The 21,611-nt window shown below is 39.6% G+C and overlaps 1 protein-coding gene across 2 annotated transcripts in view; it reads right to left on the reverse strand.

Annotated features, from left to right (window-relative positions):
• The window catches only part of LOC126235953 (esterase E4-like), a 294,714-nt gene extending 284,234 nt beyond the window's left edge, over positions 1-10,480 (reverse strand). The window contains exons 1-2 of one of the 2 annotated variants that reach the window (XM_049944928.1): positions 10,140-10,480; positions 975-1,103 (exon numbers count right to left, since the gene is read on the reverse strand). In XM_049944928.1, the coding sequence (XP_049800885.1) occupies positions 975-1,103; positions 10,140-10,364 (354 nt within the window). In that variant the 5' untranslated portion in view covers positions 10,365-10,480. The remainder of the gene's footprint in view (positions 1-974; positions 1,104-10,139) is intronic. The other variant, XM_049944927.1, reaches the window with a different exon arrangement.
• Between the last annotated feature and the right edge of the window lie 11,131 nt (positions 10,481-21,611).

Here is a 21,611-nt window from a genome sequence, read left to right on the forward strand (position 1 = left end):
CAGGAGAGGTTTTTCTGAGAAATAATTGTTAAGAAAACTATCAAAACATTGTAACATTTCTGAGTTATTTAGCATTCAAGTTAGCCAATCAGGTCACTGTGTGCACAAATTCAAGCAGCCTGCCGCATACTACTAGTGTCAGTTGTTCTCGTAGCATAGATGATAGCACACAAGGCTGTTCAGTCTTTGCCTCAGGTTCAATCATTATTATGTCCAATTCCACTCTCTTCTTCGGCTGTGGGAACTAAACAACGAACATGTTTGGCGACACTGTCTCTGGCAGACCACTAGAATTTGTGCATGTAATGGTGTGATTGGCTAACTACAATGCTAAATAATTCTAAAATGCCACAAGTATTAAATTTTTGTCTTAACAATTTTTTCTCAGCACAACCTCCTGTGAAACACCCTACAAGATTTTCAGACTGTTTCTGACCAGCCTGTCTGTCACACCCATTGATACTCCTCTGATTGACACAAAAGGTGGATGAAATAGTCACCGACAATAAATAAAGTTAGTTTATGGTATGAAATGGCATTCAAATTGCTGGGTTAGGAGTAATATGAGGTACAGAAAAGGTGTTTGAAGTTCATTTTTCTTCAGCCCCCATAACCTAAGGTTTCAGTAAGTTTTTCATGTATGCATCTCATACACATCTTTCTTTTTACTTTCTTTTTCTTACTGGCTGCCTTTCTGAGGTTATGAAAAACCTTCTAGCTCCGAATGCTGAATGTTTTTGTGTCCAGCTTCACTGGTCCTGTGATAGCAGTTGGTGTTAGTTCAATACGTAGACCAACATTTATCGGAACATATCCTATAATGGAGACAGGTGTCCATCATTATGGAATTAGTGGTTCAATGTTGGCATCTGAATTAATGAAACATGTTGCAACAAAAACTTTCTTTAACGTGTTAGTGTTACATATTTTCTACAGCAGGTAGAAATTTCTATCATAGACATGGTTTTACTTACCTTTGTTGTGTATACGTTGAGAAACAAACAGTCTTCAGAGGTTTCATTGGTGTTCTCTCTCTCAGGACATCTTGCTCCATCCTTTGTGGCATCTGTTACACCATCCCATGGGTTCAGTGGCACTGGAGGCTGAAAATTCAGATAAATGTGATAAATTATCCTCAACCTTTATTTTGCTTGTCTATGTTTTATCTGTTTAGTGTTATTAATTTCTAAAGAGGACCAAATGATACAATCAGTGATGTATGAATTCAAATACGATTATGTTTACAAATTAAAATTATTTTTAACAAATGTAGGAATCATGGCTGTCATAAAATGACAAAAAAATCATGGTTGTTTTGGTTTTTAGTGTGAGAGTTAAATGAACTACTCTACCTCTGACTTGTTGAAGATATTTGACAGACGTATAGAAGATTAGATATTGATGCCTAAAAATGAAAGAATGAGACAGAGAGTGGGAGAAATCTGAAGGTTTGTTTGACCACCACACAGCTTTACTAGGGCACAGTCCTGTTTGAGGTGGTATGTTTTGCCTTCCTCCAACCTTTGAATGATTTATACACCCAGATATAAGGGGATTGACAGTTTAATGTGAACTCCAAGGAATGGCACAAATTGGTGTCTTTCATATTAACAAATGATAACTAGAGGTGAAAGCAGTGAAAATTTACAGAATAAACTCTAAGAACCTTTTAGTTTAAATCTGACAGTCCACTGTGCTGAAATATATATATAATTATAAACATGTTAATAATATTAAAACTGGAAATTTTCATTAGCTTACACATTGTCTCTGAAAATCACAGTGAAATGTATCTGTTACTGTTCCAATGCTGCTGAATTTCTCTTTAGCTATATCTTACATGCTTTACTATTTGTTTAATTATACCAGTTTTGTCCTCAAGGTTATGTCAGATACAACAAATTGTTGTAACTAGTTGTTTAAAATGTATGAAACTTTATGAAGATTTAAAAGGCATAATTCTGTTATGACCTGGTTACTAAAGCTGTCCTTTTAGTCATCTAAACAGGCTGACCTTGAAAAGTTTATTCAGGAATTATGTTCAACTATTATTAAATGAAAAATATTAATATAAGATTTTCTCATACATTTTTAGATGTAGCATGGGATCGTGTGTACATTATTATCCCATGCATTATGCCAGATTATGAAATGGATCATGCTGTTATTTAGTACACAGAAAGCTCCATGAAAAAGAGAGGAAAATAAAACAAAAACACATTTATGTATTCTCAATTTCATTCAGATTGATAAAAGCAAAGAATCCTGAGCAGGCAAAACTTTTATACCATATTAATTACAGAAACTCCATGTTGTTGTGGTCTTCAGTCCTGAGACTGGTTTGATGCAGCTCTCCATGCTACTCTATCCTGTGCAAGCTTCTTGATCTCCCAGTACCTACTGCAGCCTACATCCTTCTGAATCTGCTTAGTGTATTCATCTCTTGGTCTCCCTCTACAATTTTTACTCTCCACGCTGCCCTCCAGTACTAAATTGGTGATCCCTTGATGCCGCAGAACATGTCCTACCAACGGATCCCTTCTTCTAGTCAAGTTGTGCCACAAACTCCTCTTCTCCCCAATTCTATTATATACCTCCTCATTAGTTATGCAATCTACCCATCTAATCTTCAGCATTCTAGTGTAGCACCACATTTCGAAAGCTTCTATTCTCTTCTTGTCTAAACTACTTATCATCCATGTTTCACTTCCATACATGGCTACACTCCATACAAATACTTTCAGAAATGACTTCCTGACACTTACATCAATACTCGATGTTAACAAATTTCTCCTCTTCAGAAACGCTTTCCTTGTCATTGCCAGTCTACATTTTATATCCTCTCTACTTCGACCATCATCAGTTATTTTGCTCTCTAAATAGCAAAACTCCTTTACTACTTTAAGTGTCTCATTTCCTAATCTAATTCCCTCAGCATCACCCGACTTAATTCAACTACATTCCATTATCCTCGTTTTGCTTTTGTTGATGTTCATCTTATACCCTCCTTTTAAGACACTGTCCATTCCGTTCAACTGCTCTTCCAAGACCTTCGCTGTCTCTGACAGAATTACAGTGTCATCGGCGAACCTCAAAGTTTTTATTTCTTCTCCATGGATTTTAATACCTACTCCGTACTTTTCTTTTGTTTCCTTTACTGCTTACTCAATATACAGATTGAATAGCATCGGGGAGAGGCTACAACCCTGTCTCACTCCCTTCCCAACCACTGCTTCCCTTTCATGTCCCTCGACTCTTATAACTGCCATCTGGTTTCTGTACAAATTGTAAATAACCTTTCATTCCCTGTATTTTACCCCTGCCACCTTCAGAATTTGAAAGAGAGTATTCCAGTCAACATTGTCAAAAGCTTTCGCAAAGTCTACTAATGCTAGAAACGTAGGTTTGCCTTTCCTTAATCTTTCTTCTAAGATAAGTCGTAAGGTCAGTATTGCCTCACGTGTTCCAACATTTCTATGGAATCCAAACTGATCTTCCCCGAGGTTGGCTTCTACCAGTTTTTCCATTCGTCTGTAAAGAATTCGCGTTAGTATTTTGCAGCTGTGACTTATTAAACTGATAGTTTGGTAATTTTCACATCTGTCAACACCTGCTTTCTTTGGGATTGGAATTATTATATGCTTCTTGAAGTCTGAGGGAATTTCGCCTGTCTCATACATCTTGCTCACCAGTGGTAGAGTTTTGTCAGGACTGGCTCTCCCAAGGCTGTCAGTAGTTCTAATGGAATGTTGTCTACTTCCGGGGCCTTGTTTCGACTTAGGTCTTTCAGTGCTCTGTCAAACTCTTCATGTAGTATCATATCTCCCATTTCATCTTCATCTACATCCTCTTCCATTTCCATAATATTGTCCTCAAGAACATCACCCCTGTATAGACCCTCTATACACTCCTTCCACCTTTCTGCTTTCCCTTCTTTGCTTAGAACTGGGTTTCCATGTGAGCTCTTGATATTCATGCAAGTGGTTCTCTTTTCTCCAAAGGTCTCCTTAATTTTCCTGTAGGCAGTATCTATCTTACCCCTCATGTGATAAGCCTCTACATCTTTACATTTGTCCTCTAGCCATCCCTGCTTAGCCATTTTACACTTCCTGTCGATCTCATTTTTGAGACGTTTGTATTCCTTTTTGCCTGCTTCACTTACTGCATTTTTGTATTTTCTCCTTTCATCAATTAAATTCAGTATCTATTCTGTTACCCAAGGATTTCTACTAGCCCTCATCTTTTTACCTACTTGATCCTCTGCTGCCTTCACTATTTCATTCCTCAAAGCTTCCCATTCCTGTCAATTGTTCCCTTATGCTCTCCCTGAAACTCTGTACAACCTCTGGTTCTTTCAGTTTATTCCAGATTCCATCTCCTTAAATTCCCACCTTTTTGCAGTTTCTTCAGTTTTAATCTACAGTTCATAACCAATAGATTGTGGTCAGAGCCCACACCTGCCCCTGGAAATGTCTTACAATTTAAAACCTGGTTCCCAAATCTCTGTCTTACCATTATATAATCTATCTGAAGCCTTCTAGTATCTCCATATCTGAAATTAAATATGAAGCAACTGTGCCTGGGTGATCTGGGACATGAAATACTAAATTATTACCAACTGGCATTGCAGACAGTCTGTTAGATCAATTTATGCAACCCTGTGGTACTGAATTATTTACAAGTCGTGCCATGCAGAGACTGACCGACCACCAAATGGCAATATCAGCTCAAGACTTGGAGGCCTGCTGTCACATTGTCATCACATGTACTGGTCACTAGATTCAAGTCACTTAGGGTTACAATCACTTGAGACTGGTGTGGGAATAATTCTATAACCCTGCAAAGTTTCAAATGTTCTCCTAAAACCCTTCAAGGCTTGGCAGACTAGTGTACCATGTACTGGGTTACCTGAAAGCCTGCGACATTCATTCCTTCAGACATCATGTTCCATAAATCCCATCATGAGAGAGAGCCTTCAGGGTTGCCAAATGAATCAAGTTATACATTAACAGGCACCACTGTCAACTTCTGTAAAGTATACTAATGATAAATATATGACTAGTGCTAATCTACTCAAACTGATAATATGGTAATTATTTCCAGATTACTTTAAATTTGTGTTTCAGGAGGAAAACAGCCACTTCAGAAAAAAGCCACTGCTCCTCCTCCTCCTGTATTCCTCACTTGCAAATTTCATCTGATACTGCCACTTGCTAGCTCCTGGTAGATTAATATACTGCCCCTGGTGAAGCAATATTGTGAGTATTGCAACATGAAGTTGGGCAAAATGAAACAATTGCTTTGGGGACAATAAACTGCAGAACTTGAGGGTCCTTAGAAGGACCTCTTTCGGTATCTTTGCTCACTCAGAGACCACAGAGGAATCATTTTAGACAGACTTACCAAAGATTCCTCAAAAGTTGAAGATTGCTCTCCTTAGTGTCATGTTCAAGCCCCTGCAGAGACTCGCCCTAATCTGCTCAGACATCAACAAACATGTCCCTTTAGAGCTAGCTGGGCTTAGGTCAGGAAGAAGATGTGACCAACAGGTGCTAACAATAGCAGCTCATATCAAAAACAGCTTTGAGAAGCAGAAGATAAACATGATGATCTTCTTAGATCTAACTGCAGCCTATGATACCATCCTACATGACAGACTCCTAACAAATTCAGTGTCATTCTATGTCAGAAACTTACCACTGTAACTGGCAAAATTTCCTCAGTTGCAGGTTCCTCAGAGAATTCTAAAAGTAGAGTTTACAAAATGATGGTATCTTACTAGGTGTTTTGGCCCAATTCCTTTTTATTTGTTTACATACAATCTTCCATGAATGAAGTCCAGGAAATTTATTTACATCAATGATATTGCTTTGTTGACTCAGGATCAAAGCTTTATGGAGGCTGATAGAACACTAACAACAGACCCGGAGATGTTGGGTGAATACTTTAAAAATAACTCGCTCTGAACAGCCTCTCCAATGGAAATGAAGAACTCATTTCATACACTGCAATCACAGACTAGACACTTTTTTTTTCACAATAAAAGTGTCTACATTGTGATTGCAGCATAAGATATGTGTTCTTCATTTCCACCCAAACAGATTGCCTCACACCACAGCAAGAGTCCCTTACAAGACTCTTCAATATTTCAACACTCCAAAATATCTAAATATGATCCTACACATGTCTTAGACATACAAAATTCATCTCAGGACTATGAAATCAAAACTCAGAATAATAAGCTCCAGAAGTTAACGTGAATCACCCGGGGTGACAGTGAAACAATCCTCAGATCATCAGCCTTAGCTCTTTCATACTAAGTTGCAGAATACTGCTGTTTCGTCTGGCTAAACAGTGATCCCAGAAAATAGTAAGACACAAGCAATGCACCACATCACAGGGTGTACTTGTCCCACAAACACACACTGGTGACCAATTCTTGGTAATATTCCAAAACCATTCATAAGAAGACAACCATCATTGCTGAACATGTGGATAAGAATAAAAAACAACCCAGAATTACCAGTTCATTCAGAACTTTCATTATCAGAAACCCAACAACTGAAGTCTATAAAACCATTGTGGTGCACAGCAATCAGCTTGTAGCACAGACATTTCAACTTGCAAGATGCCTGGAATAATCAGTGGCAGAAGGAAACTTCCTTGAAGCATCACCGACGAATTGAAACTCCCAGGGAGCAATCAGCAGGTTTTCATCTACCCCAATGAAACTGGTGCATAATGAATAGGATCAGAACTGACCACAGCATATATGAAGCATTGCTGCACCAATTGTGATGGAAATGTGACAGCAGTGAAGAGCAGCAAACAGTACATCACATAACATTTGAATGTTCCTTCAGAGCATTCAGAGGGACAGTGTAAGACTTTCACAGTTTATTTGCAGAAGCTTCTGATTGAATTTTAAAGCTGGGCTTAGGGCTATGCACCCATTACTAACTTTGGGCTATGAACCCATTACAAACTTTAGATTGCATGCATCTGTCCAGAAATGTACATACTTGTTATACTTGTTGAAACATTCTGACAGATTAAAACTTTGTGCCAGACTGAGACTCGAACTCGAGACCTTTGTCTTTTGTCAGCAAGTGGTCTACCATATATATTTGTTGTAAGTAGTTGTTTAGCATACTCCAGTCGTCATGTGATAATAAATAATAATTGCAGAACGTAAGGATTCGAATACAGGCTAGTGGAGTTGGAAGAGGAGTCAATGTCAAATAGAATATAGTACATATATCAGAAGTTAGGCAAAAAATAAAGACTAAATAGAACCAACAAATGATTTTCTATTACGGAGAAACAACAGAGAGGAAATCCAAGCAAAGGCTTTGTAATAAATAAGAAAATTAAAAATAATTTCACATATGTTTAAAGAATCTCAAACAGAACAGCGAAACTTGTTTTAAAAATAAGGGAAAGATGTCACATGGTGGGCCGGCTGGGGTGGCCGAGCAGTTCTAGGCACTACAGTCTGGAACCGCGCGACCGCTACGGTCGCAGGTTCAAATCCTGCCTCGGGCATGGATGTGTGTGATGTCCTTAGGTTAGTTAGATTTAAGTAGTTCTAAGTTCTAGGGGACTGATGACCTCAGAAGTTGAGTCCCATAGTGCTCAGAGCCATTTGAACCATTTGTCACATGGTGGCTAAGTACCAATGTGCTCATACGATGATGAGGAGGTAGAATACCTTATGAGCAGCTACAGAAACTAGTAAATGACTAAAAGTCATATTATAAGATGCTGATGGGAGATTTTCTTAATACAGAAGTAGGGCAAAAGCTAAAGAATAATTCTTCAGTGGGAATGACGGTAAGCAATGACAGAGATCACACATTAGCAGAATTTGCTTAGAAGAGCAACCAACATAATTTGTTTGTACCGCTTTGTTCCTGAAGAAAACGAATAGGAAACATACTTGGCAAAGACCAATTGGAAATAAAATGAAATTGCCAATATTTCACCGAACAGTAAAGAAATCTTATAGAAGGTGATTACCCTGATCTATCTTGGGACTTGTGCACCCTAGGGAGTGTGCACGGTCACCATTCAGCACATCCGCAATTGGCTCCTCTGCAAATGGCACATCTAACAGTCCCTTCATCCTCCCCCACCCTGGCACACCTGCACACCCACTGGCTCACAGACAGCCTGCCTGCAGCTGGCCCACCCACAGCCAACCTGTCTGCAGATTTTTCAGGCTTGTTCTTACATGTTCTCATCTGAGCCACCTGTCACATCTGCATCTGAGCCACCTGCCTTCAGCCAATGTTCCCTGGGTCCAGTACTCTGTTGTCACACCAACCATTCCAAGGCCCCCGTCCCCAACCCCGGTGCACCTCCTCCCATCGAATGCCATGTCATCTCCGAGATGTCAGCCAGTTGTGTAGCACGGGTTGCCACAGTTACTGCCTGATAACAACACTTTCACTGAAGATCAAACAAAAGCCGGGTTGTTTTCAAATGCCTCCATCAGCCACCACAGTACTCTGCAATGCCAGCCTCCCTGCCACAGGTGTAAGCAGTGGTGAAAACTGTGTACTGCCATCAAGGCACTACCTTGTGTCTGCGAGTTATGTGCCTCTGCTGGTATCCCTCAGCCCCACAAGTTTTTAGCCCTGTGCCTGACTACTCTGCAGCCAGTTCACACTCCATGCTTTAGCCAGCTGCACCTAGCAGCCCATCAATCAGAGTACATTTTATCGAGCTAAATGAGGAGCATCTCACTGCAGCATCCACAAACTTATCTCCATCCTCGAGTACCCTACACTTAATACCTTCAAACGTTTCAAGGACTTTGTGTCATTTTTTACGAAATACACATAGCATCAAAGAAGTAGGCCTAAATATCCTTCACGCTTGCTCCTTCTGTGGAAAGTTTGCACTGGTGCTCCTAACAAAACTAATTGTCAGTTATACAAAGATATTTTGAGTGTGAAGAAGACGAAAACGTAGAACTATTTTAAAAATAGTAACTGTGCAAATATGTTCAAGTTTGCTGTGATGATTTTGGTCGGACAATGATCTCTTCATTGCGGATGTGCACCAGGTTCAAACTCTAATGGGAATTGATGAAATGCCTCAAGTACTGAAAGGAAGGGCCACTACATTCGTAGTGTGTGAATCTGTTGAGAATTTGTGTCTGGGGGGTGTGGGTGGTATGTTAGGGCAGTGCTTGCAGTTGCCCTGACCACTGTGTCATGATACAGTGGTTGTGCATCTGCCTAGTAAGCAGATCTTGGTCGTTGTTCGAATCCCCATCTGGCTCAAATTTTCAACCCTCCACATTGATTTAAATCAATGCCCACAAGCAACCAGTGTCTGTAATTTCTTTGTGTCTTAGTACTTAGCACCTGCTGGATCAAAATAGTGTCCTTTACATACACTACCTATATATATTATTTTATTAACAATCTTTTATAAAAAGATTCGTAATTAAGAACTCATATTTACAATGAAAACTGGAATTTCGTGAGTTATGTGAAATTAGAAATAAGACGCATGCATTTTTCATAAAAATTATGTGTTAATTATTGTATATTTGATGAATTTTTTATTTAAATGTCGTAGTTGTTCGAATGGAAAGAAAATGAGAAAGAATAATGACCATAGCAATATTTAAGCCAGCGATTACTAGTCTCGTGTGCTACTGATAGAACCACGACGCCCACCAAAAATAGGCCTACCTTTAGTGAATTAAAGCCGGAGAAAATCGATGTCGATTTTATCGAGAATTTTTGACAGTCGCATCGAACTGCTTTAATGATTGATATCTGAGCTGTGAATTTCATCTACAGTTCCATACATATTAAAAATTACAAAAAACCGATTGTCGCGAAGTCCCCTTGTAAAAACAATCAATTGTTTCCGCTTAGAACTGAATATGCCAAGTTCAAACTATAAACAACTGAATCCGCTGTTCTCATTCAGTTCTTCTCATACACTAGTTTTACTCGAAAGAATGACTAAATAATTCAACATCGATACGTGGAATACAAACCGAATGAGTCGATTGTTTTCCAACAGTCAAATGTATTGATTGTTGTCCAGCAACCAACTAAATCGATTATTTTTATTCGGTTGATACCATCACAACCTAAGCTCAGCTACTGGCGTACCTTGAAGCGTAGATCACCAGTCGGAGGCTGCGCGTAACGCACTCCTCGGAACGAGTATATCGTTCGCCCGTCCAGGGACTGCAGCACGCTTCCCCTCAGGCGCCCCAGTGGCGTCTGCACCTCGGGAAATTCCGACGCTAACGTCGACGCCCCCTTTGTCCTGCCCCTGCCGGCTGCGGCAAGCGCCACGGCGCAAAGCAGAACAGCCAGCACTCCTCTGCTCATGTCTGGAGGGAACTGACGGCGCGAGCAGGAAGGAGCCGCTTATGTAGCAGCAGCCGCAGCACGCACGCCAACTGGCTGCTTCTGGGAAGGCAGCGCGCACTTGGCCAAACCTGCTCCACACACACACACAGTGTGGTACTCCCCTTGCCAGCCCGTAGCTTTCCGGTACCGTCATACACAGGAACACCTCTGCGACACTGGTTTCTCAAGAGGTTATCTGAAAAATACCAAATACGGCTACTGATTGGTCTCTGCAATCAGTGTTGGCCTATCTATTAGATTCTCTCTCTCTCCCTCCCTCCCTCCCACTCCCCCCCCCCCTCCCTTCTTGCGCGCGCGCGCCCACCACACACATTCGCAAACAAGTGTGCTTGCTCCAACGCAGATTAGTAGAATGTAGAAGACGTCAGAATCCTATACTCTAACGCTTCACATTATTTACTAGTTTTTGGTATTTTGTAAGTGTATTCTTTAGTTTAGTTGCATACTGAGTTTCCACAGTCATGCTACAAATGTTGGATAAGCTTTACCCCGCAGTGTAAATAATCTTCGCCGACTGACAATGCGGTATGATTTTTTTTTTTACTACTTTCAGGCGAAGCCCTTTTCACCAGTTACAGTTATTTCAGTTAATGATACAAACAGAACATCGATCTTCTATTAAAAAACATAAACTATAATTCATACGAGATAGTCTCTGTGCACGATTACCATATACATCTTTATATATATATATATATATATATATATATATATATATATATATATATATATATATATATATATATAATTCTACTGTACGTGTGTATGTCACTGAACTCCTCCTAAACGGCTGGACTGATTTGAATGAATTTTTTTGTATGCGTTTGGGTGGCGCCCTGGATAGTTTAGATTCGCAAATCAGCCCGGCAGATGGCGCTGCAGTCGGTAACTAGGTTATTTATCCATACTGCAACTAAACGGCTGGATCGACTTGAATGAGTTTTTGTGTTTGCATTCAAGTGGGGGCCTGGAAAATTTACATTCTTAAATCAGCACGGTAGGTGGCGTTGCATTTTTGTGTGCAATATTGAGCGTATTATATTCAGATATAAGTTACGTGCATAGGATTTCGTTTAATTTTCGACATTTTAATTTTTTTGTACGGTGTCTTGATATTTCAGGTGTCGCATTTCAGTAAATAATGGTTCAAATGGCTCTGAGCACTATGGGACTTAACATATATGACCATCAGTCCCCTAGAACTTACAAGGGAACTTCCCCATCGCACCCCCCTCAGATTTAGTTATAAGTTGGCACAGTGGATAGGCCTTGAAAAACTGAGCACAGATCAATCGAGAAAACAGGAAGAAGTTGTGTGAAAGTATGAATAAAAAGCAAAATATACAAACTGAGTAGTCCATGTGTAAGATAAGCAACATATAGGATACAGTGAGCAAAGGAGCGCCGTGGTCCCGTGGTTAGCGTGAGTAGCTGCGGATCGAGGGGTCCTTGATTCAAGTCTTCCCTCGAGTGAAAATTTTACTTTCTTTATTTTCGCAAAGTTATGATCTGTCCGTTCGTTCATTGATGTCTCTGTTCACTGTAATAAGTTTAGTGTCTGTGTTTTGCGACCGCACCGCAAAACCGTGCGGTTAGTAGACGAAAGGACGTGCATCTCCAATGGGAACCGAAAACATTTGATCGCAAGGTCATAGGTCAACCGATTCCTCACAGGAAAACACGTCTGATATATTCTATACGACACTGGTGACGGCATGTGCGTCACATGACAGGAATATGTTGTCGACCCACCTAACTTGTACACTTGACGAATGGGTAAAAAGATTCTTCTACCTTGCCCGATTTAAGTTTTCTTGTGGATGTGATAATCACTCCCAAAAAAGTGATAAAAACATAAGAGTTTGTCACGTAAACTGAAAATAAAAAATTAAAATTTTCACTTGAGGAAAGGCTCGAACCCACTACCTTTCGCTCCTCAGCTGCTCACGCTAACCATGGGACCACGGCGCTCCTGAGCTTACGCCAACCTAGTTGTTACCTATATTGTGCATGGACTACTCAGTTTGTGTATTTTGCTTATTTTTTTCATAGTTCCACACAACTTCTTCCTGTTTTCTCGATTGATCTGTGTTCAGTTTTTCAAGGCCTATCCACTGTGCCAACTTATAACTAAATCTGAGGGGGGTGCGATAGGGAGGTTCCCTTGTTCGAACTACTTAAACCTAACTAACCAAAGGACATCACACAACACCCAGTCATCACGAGGCAGAGTTCAGTAAATATTAAGTGTATTATATTCACATATAAATTACGCACATAAAACAATGCCACGTCTTCGTGGACGAGGAGGAAATATTGGTCGACGGACTCGGAATTCAAAATTAGTCCAGAACCGTCGGGTAAATAAATCGGCAGAAGATCAATTGACGGACAATGAAAATTTAAGAAACCAGGTTGCAATCAGACGTGCTATTGAAAGTCTAGAGCAACGCAACGATCGCCTTCGAGCTAATGCATTGAGACAAAGACTGGCCCGTCAACGAGTCACCGACACATACAGAACACGTGAACAACGTTTGCAAGTGTATCGCGCATTGACACGTGCATCACTTCTTCGCCTTGCGTTTGAATATGAGTCGGACATCAACTATTCGTTACATTCACAAATTGTCATCGGTGCTATGAACAAACAATGCCAACACTGTCATGCACTCAAATACAAAGGTGAATCGGTCGGTTTCTGTTGCGCGTCTGGCAAAGTTGTATTACCACCATTGAATTCGCCGCCAGAACCATTGAAAACACTATTGGCTGGCGCTACATCTCAATCTAAATTGTTTTTGCGTAAAATTCTCAAATTCAATTCGTGCTTTCAAATGGCATCATTTGGAGCAACAAAAATCGTTCAGAATGAGGATGGTCGCAATTTTCAATCAACATTTAAGATTCAGGGCCAAGTGCATCGTCAAATTGGTTCTTTAATGCCGATGCCTGATGCCGATCAAAATTTCTGCAAATCTAATTCATGGGTGATAAGGAGCAGCAAATAAACGCACACTGCCAGTACAACCATATCGAGCAGATGGAGAAGCGAGAAATTGTGGGTATTTTAGAACCGTTTTTACAGAATCACAACCAGTTGGTCCAGTTGTTCAATACCGTTTCAAACAGACTGCAAAACAACAACTATACGATCGTCATTAAATCAGACAAAGTACGCGGGCTGATATAATGCACCGACCATTAATGAAGTTGCAGCTGTTATGGTTGGCGACGCATTTGAACGTAGAGATTACGAATCCAACGCAGAGATAACACAGTGCACACGATTGCAGACAGTCATCGCTATTACGATGCTTTGCAATATCCATTGATATTTTGGGAAGGAGAAGATGGATATCATTTAAATATCAAACAAAGAAATCCAGGACCAGTTACAATCTACACATGTCATTACCTACTACTTTATTTTTATGCACGATTAATTTCTTTTTGTCTTAATTATATTTTTACTTTGTAGGTGCAGAACCCAGCAAGAAAGTTAGCGCGATGAACTTCTACGCACATCGGTTGATGATTCGTGCCAATGAAGTCATATTCTCCGATGCCGCCAGTTGTTTCAACAATATATCGTTGATATGTAAGCGAAAATTGAAAGTGAGCGATTACGATACATCAGGTATAATCAAGCGAAACTTCGAGCTGAGGAATACATTCATTTGCGTGATGCTATTGTTGGTAACGTAGATGGAATAACTAATATCAACGACATCGATACTTCATATATCCTTCCACATCATATATTGGTAGCCCACGTCATGTGCAAGAATATATTCAAGACGCCATGACCTTTGTGGGCGCGTACGGACGACCAGATTTGTTCATTACATTTACGTGTAATCCAAAATGGGATGAAATTAAAATTTCGTTATTGCCAGGTCAGACTGCAATAGATCGGCATGATATCACTACACGTGTCTTCAGACAAAAATTAAAATCGTTAATGAACTTGATTATGCATTCCTCAAGCTTTGGCAAAACACGTTGCTGGCTGTATTCCGCTGAATGGCAAAAACGAGGTTTGCCACACGCGTATATTTTGATTTGGTTGGTCGACAAAATACAGTCTGAAGAAATTGATAAAATTATCTCAGCAGAAATTCTGGATCGGAATATCGATCACGGATTGTATGAGATTGTTACCGCTAACATGATCCATGGTCCATGCAGTGCTATAAACATGACGGCGCCGTGCATGGACAATGGAAAATGTACGAAACGTTTTCCAAAAAATTGTATAAATGATACAGTCACTAATATCGATGGCTATCCGGTATATCGTCGTAGAGACACTGACCATGGTGGTCAATCACATCAATTACACATGTCAAACGGTACAACAGTAGACATTGACAATCACTAGGTGGTTCTGTATTCAACTTTGCTGTGTAAAGTCTACAAAGCACACATAAACATTGAGCTCTGCAGTTCGGTGAAGTCCATAAAATATATATGCAAATATGTCTATAAGGGCAGTGATATGGCTGTATTTGCTGTTCACAATGTTAACGTAAACTATGAAATAACACATATCAAATGGGCTGATACATCAGCAGCAATGAAGCAGTTTGGCGTATTTTGGGTTTTCCGATACACGAAAGAGACCCTGCTGTTATATATTTGGCCGTGCACCTTGAAAATAGACAGCGTGTTTATTTCACGGAAGAGACTGCTCTACAACGTGCATCAATTGCCCCAAAAACCACATTAACTGAGTTTTTCGAACTGTGCAACCGACCAGGTATTCCTGGTCAATTCGCAAAGACATTAATGTATACTGATGTGGCACGATATTTCACATGGAAGAAACAGTCAAAGAAGTGGGAACCACGAAGGCGAGGTGTTCCGGTTGAAGGATACAACGGCATATTTATGGGAAATACATTAGGCTGATTATACACAGTCCATCCAAAGCAACGCGAATGTTTCTTCTTGCGTTTATTGTTGGTTAATGTTCCTGGACCGACGTCCTTCCAATACTTGCGGACAGTCAATGGCATTTTGTACGACACATATCGTGATGCGTGTCGCAAATTACATTTGCTGGAAGATGAAAACCATTGGGATATTACACTTGCAGATGCAGCATTGAGTTCCCCTCCTCGTCAGATTCGCCAATTATTCGCCATATTATAGACGACATGTTTTCCATCTCAAGCTTCTGTCCTCTGGAACAAATATAAAGATTCCATGAGCGACGACATTCTGCATCGCATTCGGATCGCTGATCAAGATCCCAATATCGATTTTTCGCCGGAAATATATAACGAGGCGCTAATAAAGATTGAAGATATTTGCATTCTGATTTCGAATTTGCCACTCATTCATTTTGGTATGCCCTCACCTAACCGCCCAGCAACAGACATTAACAGCGAGATTCAGCGGGAACAACAGTTCAATACGGTCTCTTTAACTACTTTCGTTGAAAATAGTGAGCAACTACTCACTGATGAACAGAACAATGTATACGATCGACTTAATTTGTCAGTTGCAGCAGAACAAGTTGGATACTTTTTTTTTTTTTTTTTACGCACCATGTGACACTGGAAAAACATTTCTCATCTCATTAATACTTGCGCGCATTCGATCACAAAAGCATATTGCGTTATAAATTGCCTCATCAGGTATTGCAGCCACTTTGCTTGACGGCGGACGGACTGCACATTCAGCACTCAAGTTGCCGTTGAACATTCACACAAATCCAGATACAGTGTGCTACATAAAAAAGCATTCCGGTATGGCTAAAGTTTTGCAAAAATGCAAAATTATTATCTGGGATGAATGCACTATGGCCCACAAGCATTCACTTGAAGCTCTCGATAGAATGATGATTGACCTAAGTAATAACACTAGGCTTTTCGGTGGTGCCTTTTTGCTGCTGTCCGGTGATTTTAGACAGACATTGCCGTGCATTCCACGTACTACGTATGCGGATGAAATTAACACATGTATAAAACAATCTTATCTATGGCGAAATGACAGTACATTACGTCTTAACACAAACATACGTGTTCAACTGCAAAACGATCCATTGGCACTGTCATTCTTCGAGAAATTGCTCAACATTGGAAATGGAACAATACCACTGCATAGATACATAAAATGCATCAAATTGCCAGACAATTTCTGCAACATGGTAAATACGAAAGATGCTTTTATTGAAAGCATATTTCCAAATTTACAAGCTAATTATATTAATCATGCGTGGCTTCGTGAACGAGCTATTTTAGCCGCAAAAAATATCGATGTTTATGCTATTAACTTCAAATTACAACAGTCATTGCCCGGCTATGAGGTATTGTTCAAATCGATCGACACTGTTGCCGATCCTGACGAAGCAGTCAACTATTCTGTTGAATTTTTGAATTCGCTGGATTTACCAGGAATGCCACCACATAACTTGCGATTAAAAATTGGCTCACCTATCATTTTGCTTCGAAATTTAAATGCCCCTAAGTTATGCAACGGTACAAGATTAGTCATAAAAAAAATTATGGTCAATGTTCTTGAAGCTACAATTTTGAACGGCAAATTTGAAGATGAAGTTGGTCTCCTGCCACGAATCCCAATGATCCCTTGACTCACCCATTCCATTCAGACGTCTGCAATTTCCAATTCGCTTGGCATTTGCCATGACTATTAATAAATCACAAGGTCAAACAAAGTCGATTTGTGGGTTGGATCTAGAAAATCCGGTCTTTTCACATGGCCAATTATATGTGGCGTGTTCTTGCGTTGGAAATCCGTCAAGTTATTCATTTATACTCCTCAGGAACTGACTAAAAATATTGTTCATCAACTCGCATTAAGATAAAATTAAACAAACATTATTGATTATACCGAATTGTTTTTAGAAAAATTGATGTTATTTCAAAACAAATAATAATGAAATTATTATATTATTTGTCTTTCATTTCATACTTCGTTTAATATCCGAATCGCTTGAAATATCATGCAGGACTACGGCTGTCGGATCCGCTAGTATGTGTATAAGGCAAGGCAATGCCCTGGCTTAATGACTCATCACCATCCACCTCAGACCGCTGAGGATAAAAACTTGAAATTCGGAAAAGTTGTGGATCTTATAGTGTAGGCATTATTTAAGAAGGGATCTTTCGAAATTCCAACCCTAAGGGGATGAAATTGGGGATGAAGGGCTTTTTTGAACACTGTCGCTATTAAGGCAATTTTTAAGCTAGACCTACGAAAATTAGTATTTGGTTTCTCGGTCAGAAATTGAGCCATATATGTGTCAGCATTTTTGGAAATTTAACCCTATGGGAGTGAAATAGTGGGTGAAAGCTTCTCCTGAAAATATATAATTTTTAAAGAGCTACTAAAGCATTTTTAAAGATACATGTATGAAGACTGGTATTTCACTTCTCGATTACAAATAAAAAATGCGTGTTTCATTGTTTATGGAAACTGATCCCCTAAGGAGGTGAAATAGGGGATGTGACTTTTTATGAAAATATTTTATTATGAAAACATTTTTAGAGCTAAATATATGAATATTTAAATTTCGCTTCTCAGTTAGAAATAAAAAAAAATTTGTTTCACTGTTTTTGGAAATTCAACCGTATGGGGATGAATTGGGGGCTGAAAATTTTTGTGGAAATATTTCACTGTGCAAGCATTTTTGAAGCTAAATCTATGAAAATTTACATTTGACTTCCCTGTTAGAAATAAAACATATGCATGTCACTGTTTTTGGAAGATCAACCCCTAAGGAGGTGGAATAGGGGGTGAAACGTTTCATGAAAATATTTCATTGCGAAAGCGTTTTTAAAGTTAAATCTTTGAAAATTGGCGTTTGGCTTCTCGGTTACAGGTGAAACAATACGTGTTTCACTGTTTTCGTAAATTCAGCACCTGAGGGGGTGAAATAGGGTCAGATTGATTCACTGGCTCATCATCGGCCTGGCCAAATCACGAAGTCTAGAAACTTTAAGTCTGGGGAGGGTGTGGATCTTATACTGTAGGCATCGTTTAAGAAGGGATCGTCCGAAATTCCACCCCTAAGGAGTGAAATAGGGGATGAAATGCTTTTTGAAAGTATGTCGCTATTAAGGAATTTTGGAGCTATAACCACGAAAACTAGTATTTGGTTTCTCAGAGAGAAAATAAAAACTCCGTGTTTCAGCTTTTTTGGAAATTCAACTACTAAGGGGGTAAAATAGATGATGAAAGTTTTTTTGAAAATAAGTAACTACTAAAGAATTACTGAAGGATGTTTAAGGCTGCATCTATGACAATTAATATTTGACTTCTCGGTTAGAAATGAAAAAAATAAGAAAACATATTTCGGCGTTTCTGAAAATTCAAACCTTAAAGGGAGTGCAATAGGGGTTGAAAACTTTTAAGAAACTATTCCGTTACATAGAAAAGTTTTAAAGCTAAGTTTATGAAAAGTGGCATTTCACTTCTCGGTTAGATATTAAGAAATATTTCTTAGGGAACGGAAGTGCTATGGAAATATCTCCAAAAGAACGCAAAAGTAATGATTAACAAAAACTTTGGACTCCAGCTACCAGAACCGCTTTTTGGTCAGAAGTACATTCGGAGAAGACGTTGCTTAAATGGCCTTCATTAACGTGAAAAGCTTAGAAGGTGTTGCAAATTTCCAATAACATAAAAATTCGCTTAGAAAACAAAAACAAAAATCTCGGCAGACCATACAGTCTACACGAGCGAAGCAGCAGACGCTAAGCCAGTATATATATAGTTGGATTTTAGGGTAAGGATCCTCACATTTTAAAGTGCTCTTTTACAAAGACAGTTGAAGTGGCAAACACATTTGGCAGTGGATCTATTCATGGTCCTAAGAGTTACTCTAAGAGTAAAATAATCCTTCATTTTTGAATAATTATACTGTGTAACTGTTCTTTGGTGATTATCACATTCTATTAGTAGATGTACAATGTCTCCACCAGTGAGCACAAGAATCATAGCTTGGAGAGGGAATTAGTTACAACAAATGTTTAGTTTTATTAGTAAACATGTGACCTATTCTTAGTCTGTTAAGAGTAATAATTTCTTTCCTCGTAAGTGTCGAGTTGAGAAATCAAGAGTGTAGCGGAATCGGTTGCTGAATCGCCGAATACCGTGTGCCTTTGATGTTATGATCCATATCCACTAATTTTGTGCGTTCCGGTTTTGCTTGTTTGACGAGTCTATTAAGAAAGTCACTGTATGGTAGGGATACGGAGATGGGAAGTAGATGCTGCACCATTTTCACCAGTTGGTTTGCACGTTCGTTGCCGCTAATACCAAAATTTCCCGATATCCATTACAGATGAAACAGTGGACGCAGCTCCTTCGCTCGATTGAGACTGATCAGCTCAGTATAACGAGTGCCAATGGATTTACAGTTTTCCCTTCGGCTGTCCCCGGAAGAGACTTCAGGGAACTCGTTGAATCACTACATATTAGTACAGGGTGACACAGAAAAACGGGAATATTTCCACAATCCAATAAAACTAGAAGTGACGAAGGAAAGAAATTGCATACATAGTAATTGAAACCTTACAGCTTTGCTATTTACCAGTTATTGTGTTTCCCTGTTCATTTGCGAAAAATTGCGGTCCGATAATCCCATGTGATGAAACACCACACCTTACTGTCACTTTACTAGTGTATAAAGGGCGCTCATGAACGTCATTAGAATTTGTGTTTGGCCAGTAACGGTAGTTCTGTTTATTCCCATAACCTATCAGATGAAAATGTGCCTCATCTGACATCCATAACTTGTTTAGAAACTCATAATCATTGTTTATTTTTGTTATTATTTGTTGACAGAATCGTAATCGGTAATCGTTGTCCTTCAGTTGTTGCACCATCTTTACTTTGTACGGATGAAATTTTAAATCAAGATGAAGAATTCTGCGGACACTCTCCCGGGACATTCCAACCACTGCTGCTTGCTTAAGAATTGAACGCGTGGGCTCTCTAAGTCAGACTCGCGTACAGCATCAATGTTCGCTTGAGAGCGCGCACTTCTTGGTCGTCCTGTTGGCCTCTTCTTGAGGTCACATCCAGTCTCTTCAAAGTTATTAATCCAAGATTTTATCGCGTCGCCGGAACGGCATCATGACGCCCTAAATGATAAACTTGTTGAAACTTCCTCTGCGACACTACCAAACTGTCATTGTTTTTATAAAACATTTTTATGGCAAACGCTCGCTGTTGTCCGTTCCACTGATCCATGATTACTGAAATGGCGAACTGTTTACACGCTAATTGCCACGAACCCGCAGTGCTGCCACCTGATCATGGCTGCCACACTCATTTCAAACATTCCCATCATTCTGTGTCACCCTGTATTTTGTCGACTTTTAAGTGGCCAGGCTAGGATGAATGGTTTATACCTCTTCATATAATATCGGCGCTTCTGTTGGCAACAAGACGGATTGTCCCACACTGTTCGGCAATTAAAATGCGAGTTTTGTGGAGACACACGTTTTGGAACCATCCGTGTACAATTTGTACCAATCATGCCGGTTACGGTCCAATTTTGGCTCTCAGTTCACTCAGGGCTACAGATTCTATAGTTCCACTACATGACCAACACATTCAGCACAGTGAATTTTTGAAGAGCTGTCTTATGATTGACACCACACGTTATCTGCGAAACTAATGTTAACATTGCACTGTCAAAACAACTGAACCAATCCCCAGCTGATTGGCAGCGTTGTCGTGACACAGACACAGTGAAGTGTTTATTTCTATATAAATGGAATGAAATTTCACCTATCTCGAGATTATGTTCTGTTTAATTATTTGAGCTGCAGTTACAGTGTACGTGAAGTCTCGGTGTGAAGAAATTCATGGCACGCAGTACAGGGTTATTACAAATGATTGAAGCGATTTCACAGCTCTACAATAACTTTATTATTTGAGATATTTTCACAATGCTTTGCACATACATACAAAAACTCAAAAAGTTTTTTTTAGGCATTCACAAATGTTCGATATGTGCCCCTTTAGTGATTCGGCAGACATCAAGCCGATAATCAAGTTCCTCCCACACTCGGCGCAGCATGTCCCCATCAATGAGTTCGAAAGCATCGTTGATGCGAGCTCGCAGTTCTGGCACGTTTCAGTTCTGGGACGTTTCTTGGTAGGGGAGGTTTAAACACTGAATCTTTCACATAACCCCACAGAAAGAAATAGCATGGGGTTAAG

Source organism: Schistocerca nitens, chromosome 2 (assembly GCF_023898315.1).
Source record: "Schistocerca nitens isolate TAMUIC-IGC-003100 chromosome 2, iqSchNite1.1, whole genome shotgun sequence".
Taxonomy (NCBI): Eukaryota; Metazoa; Arthropoda; class Insecta; order Orthoptera; family Acrididae; genus Schistocerca; species Schistocerca nitens.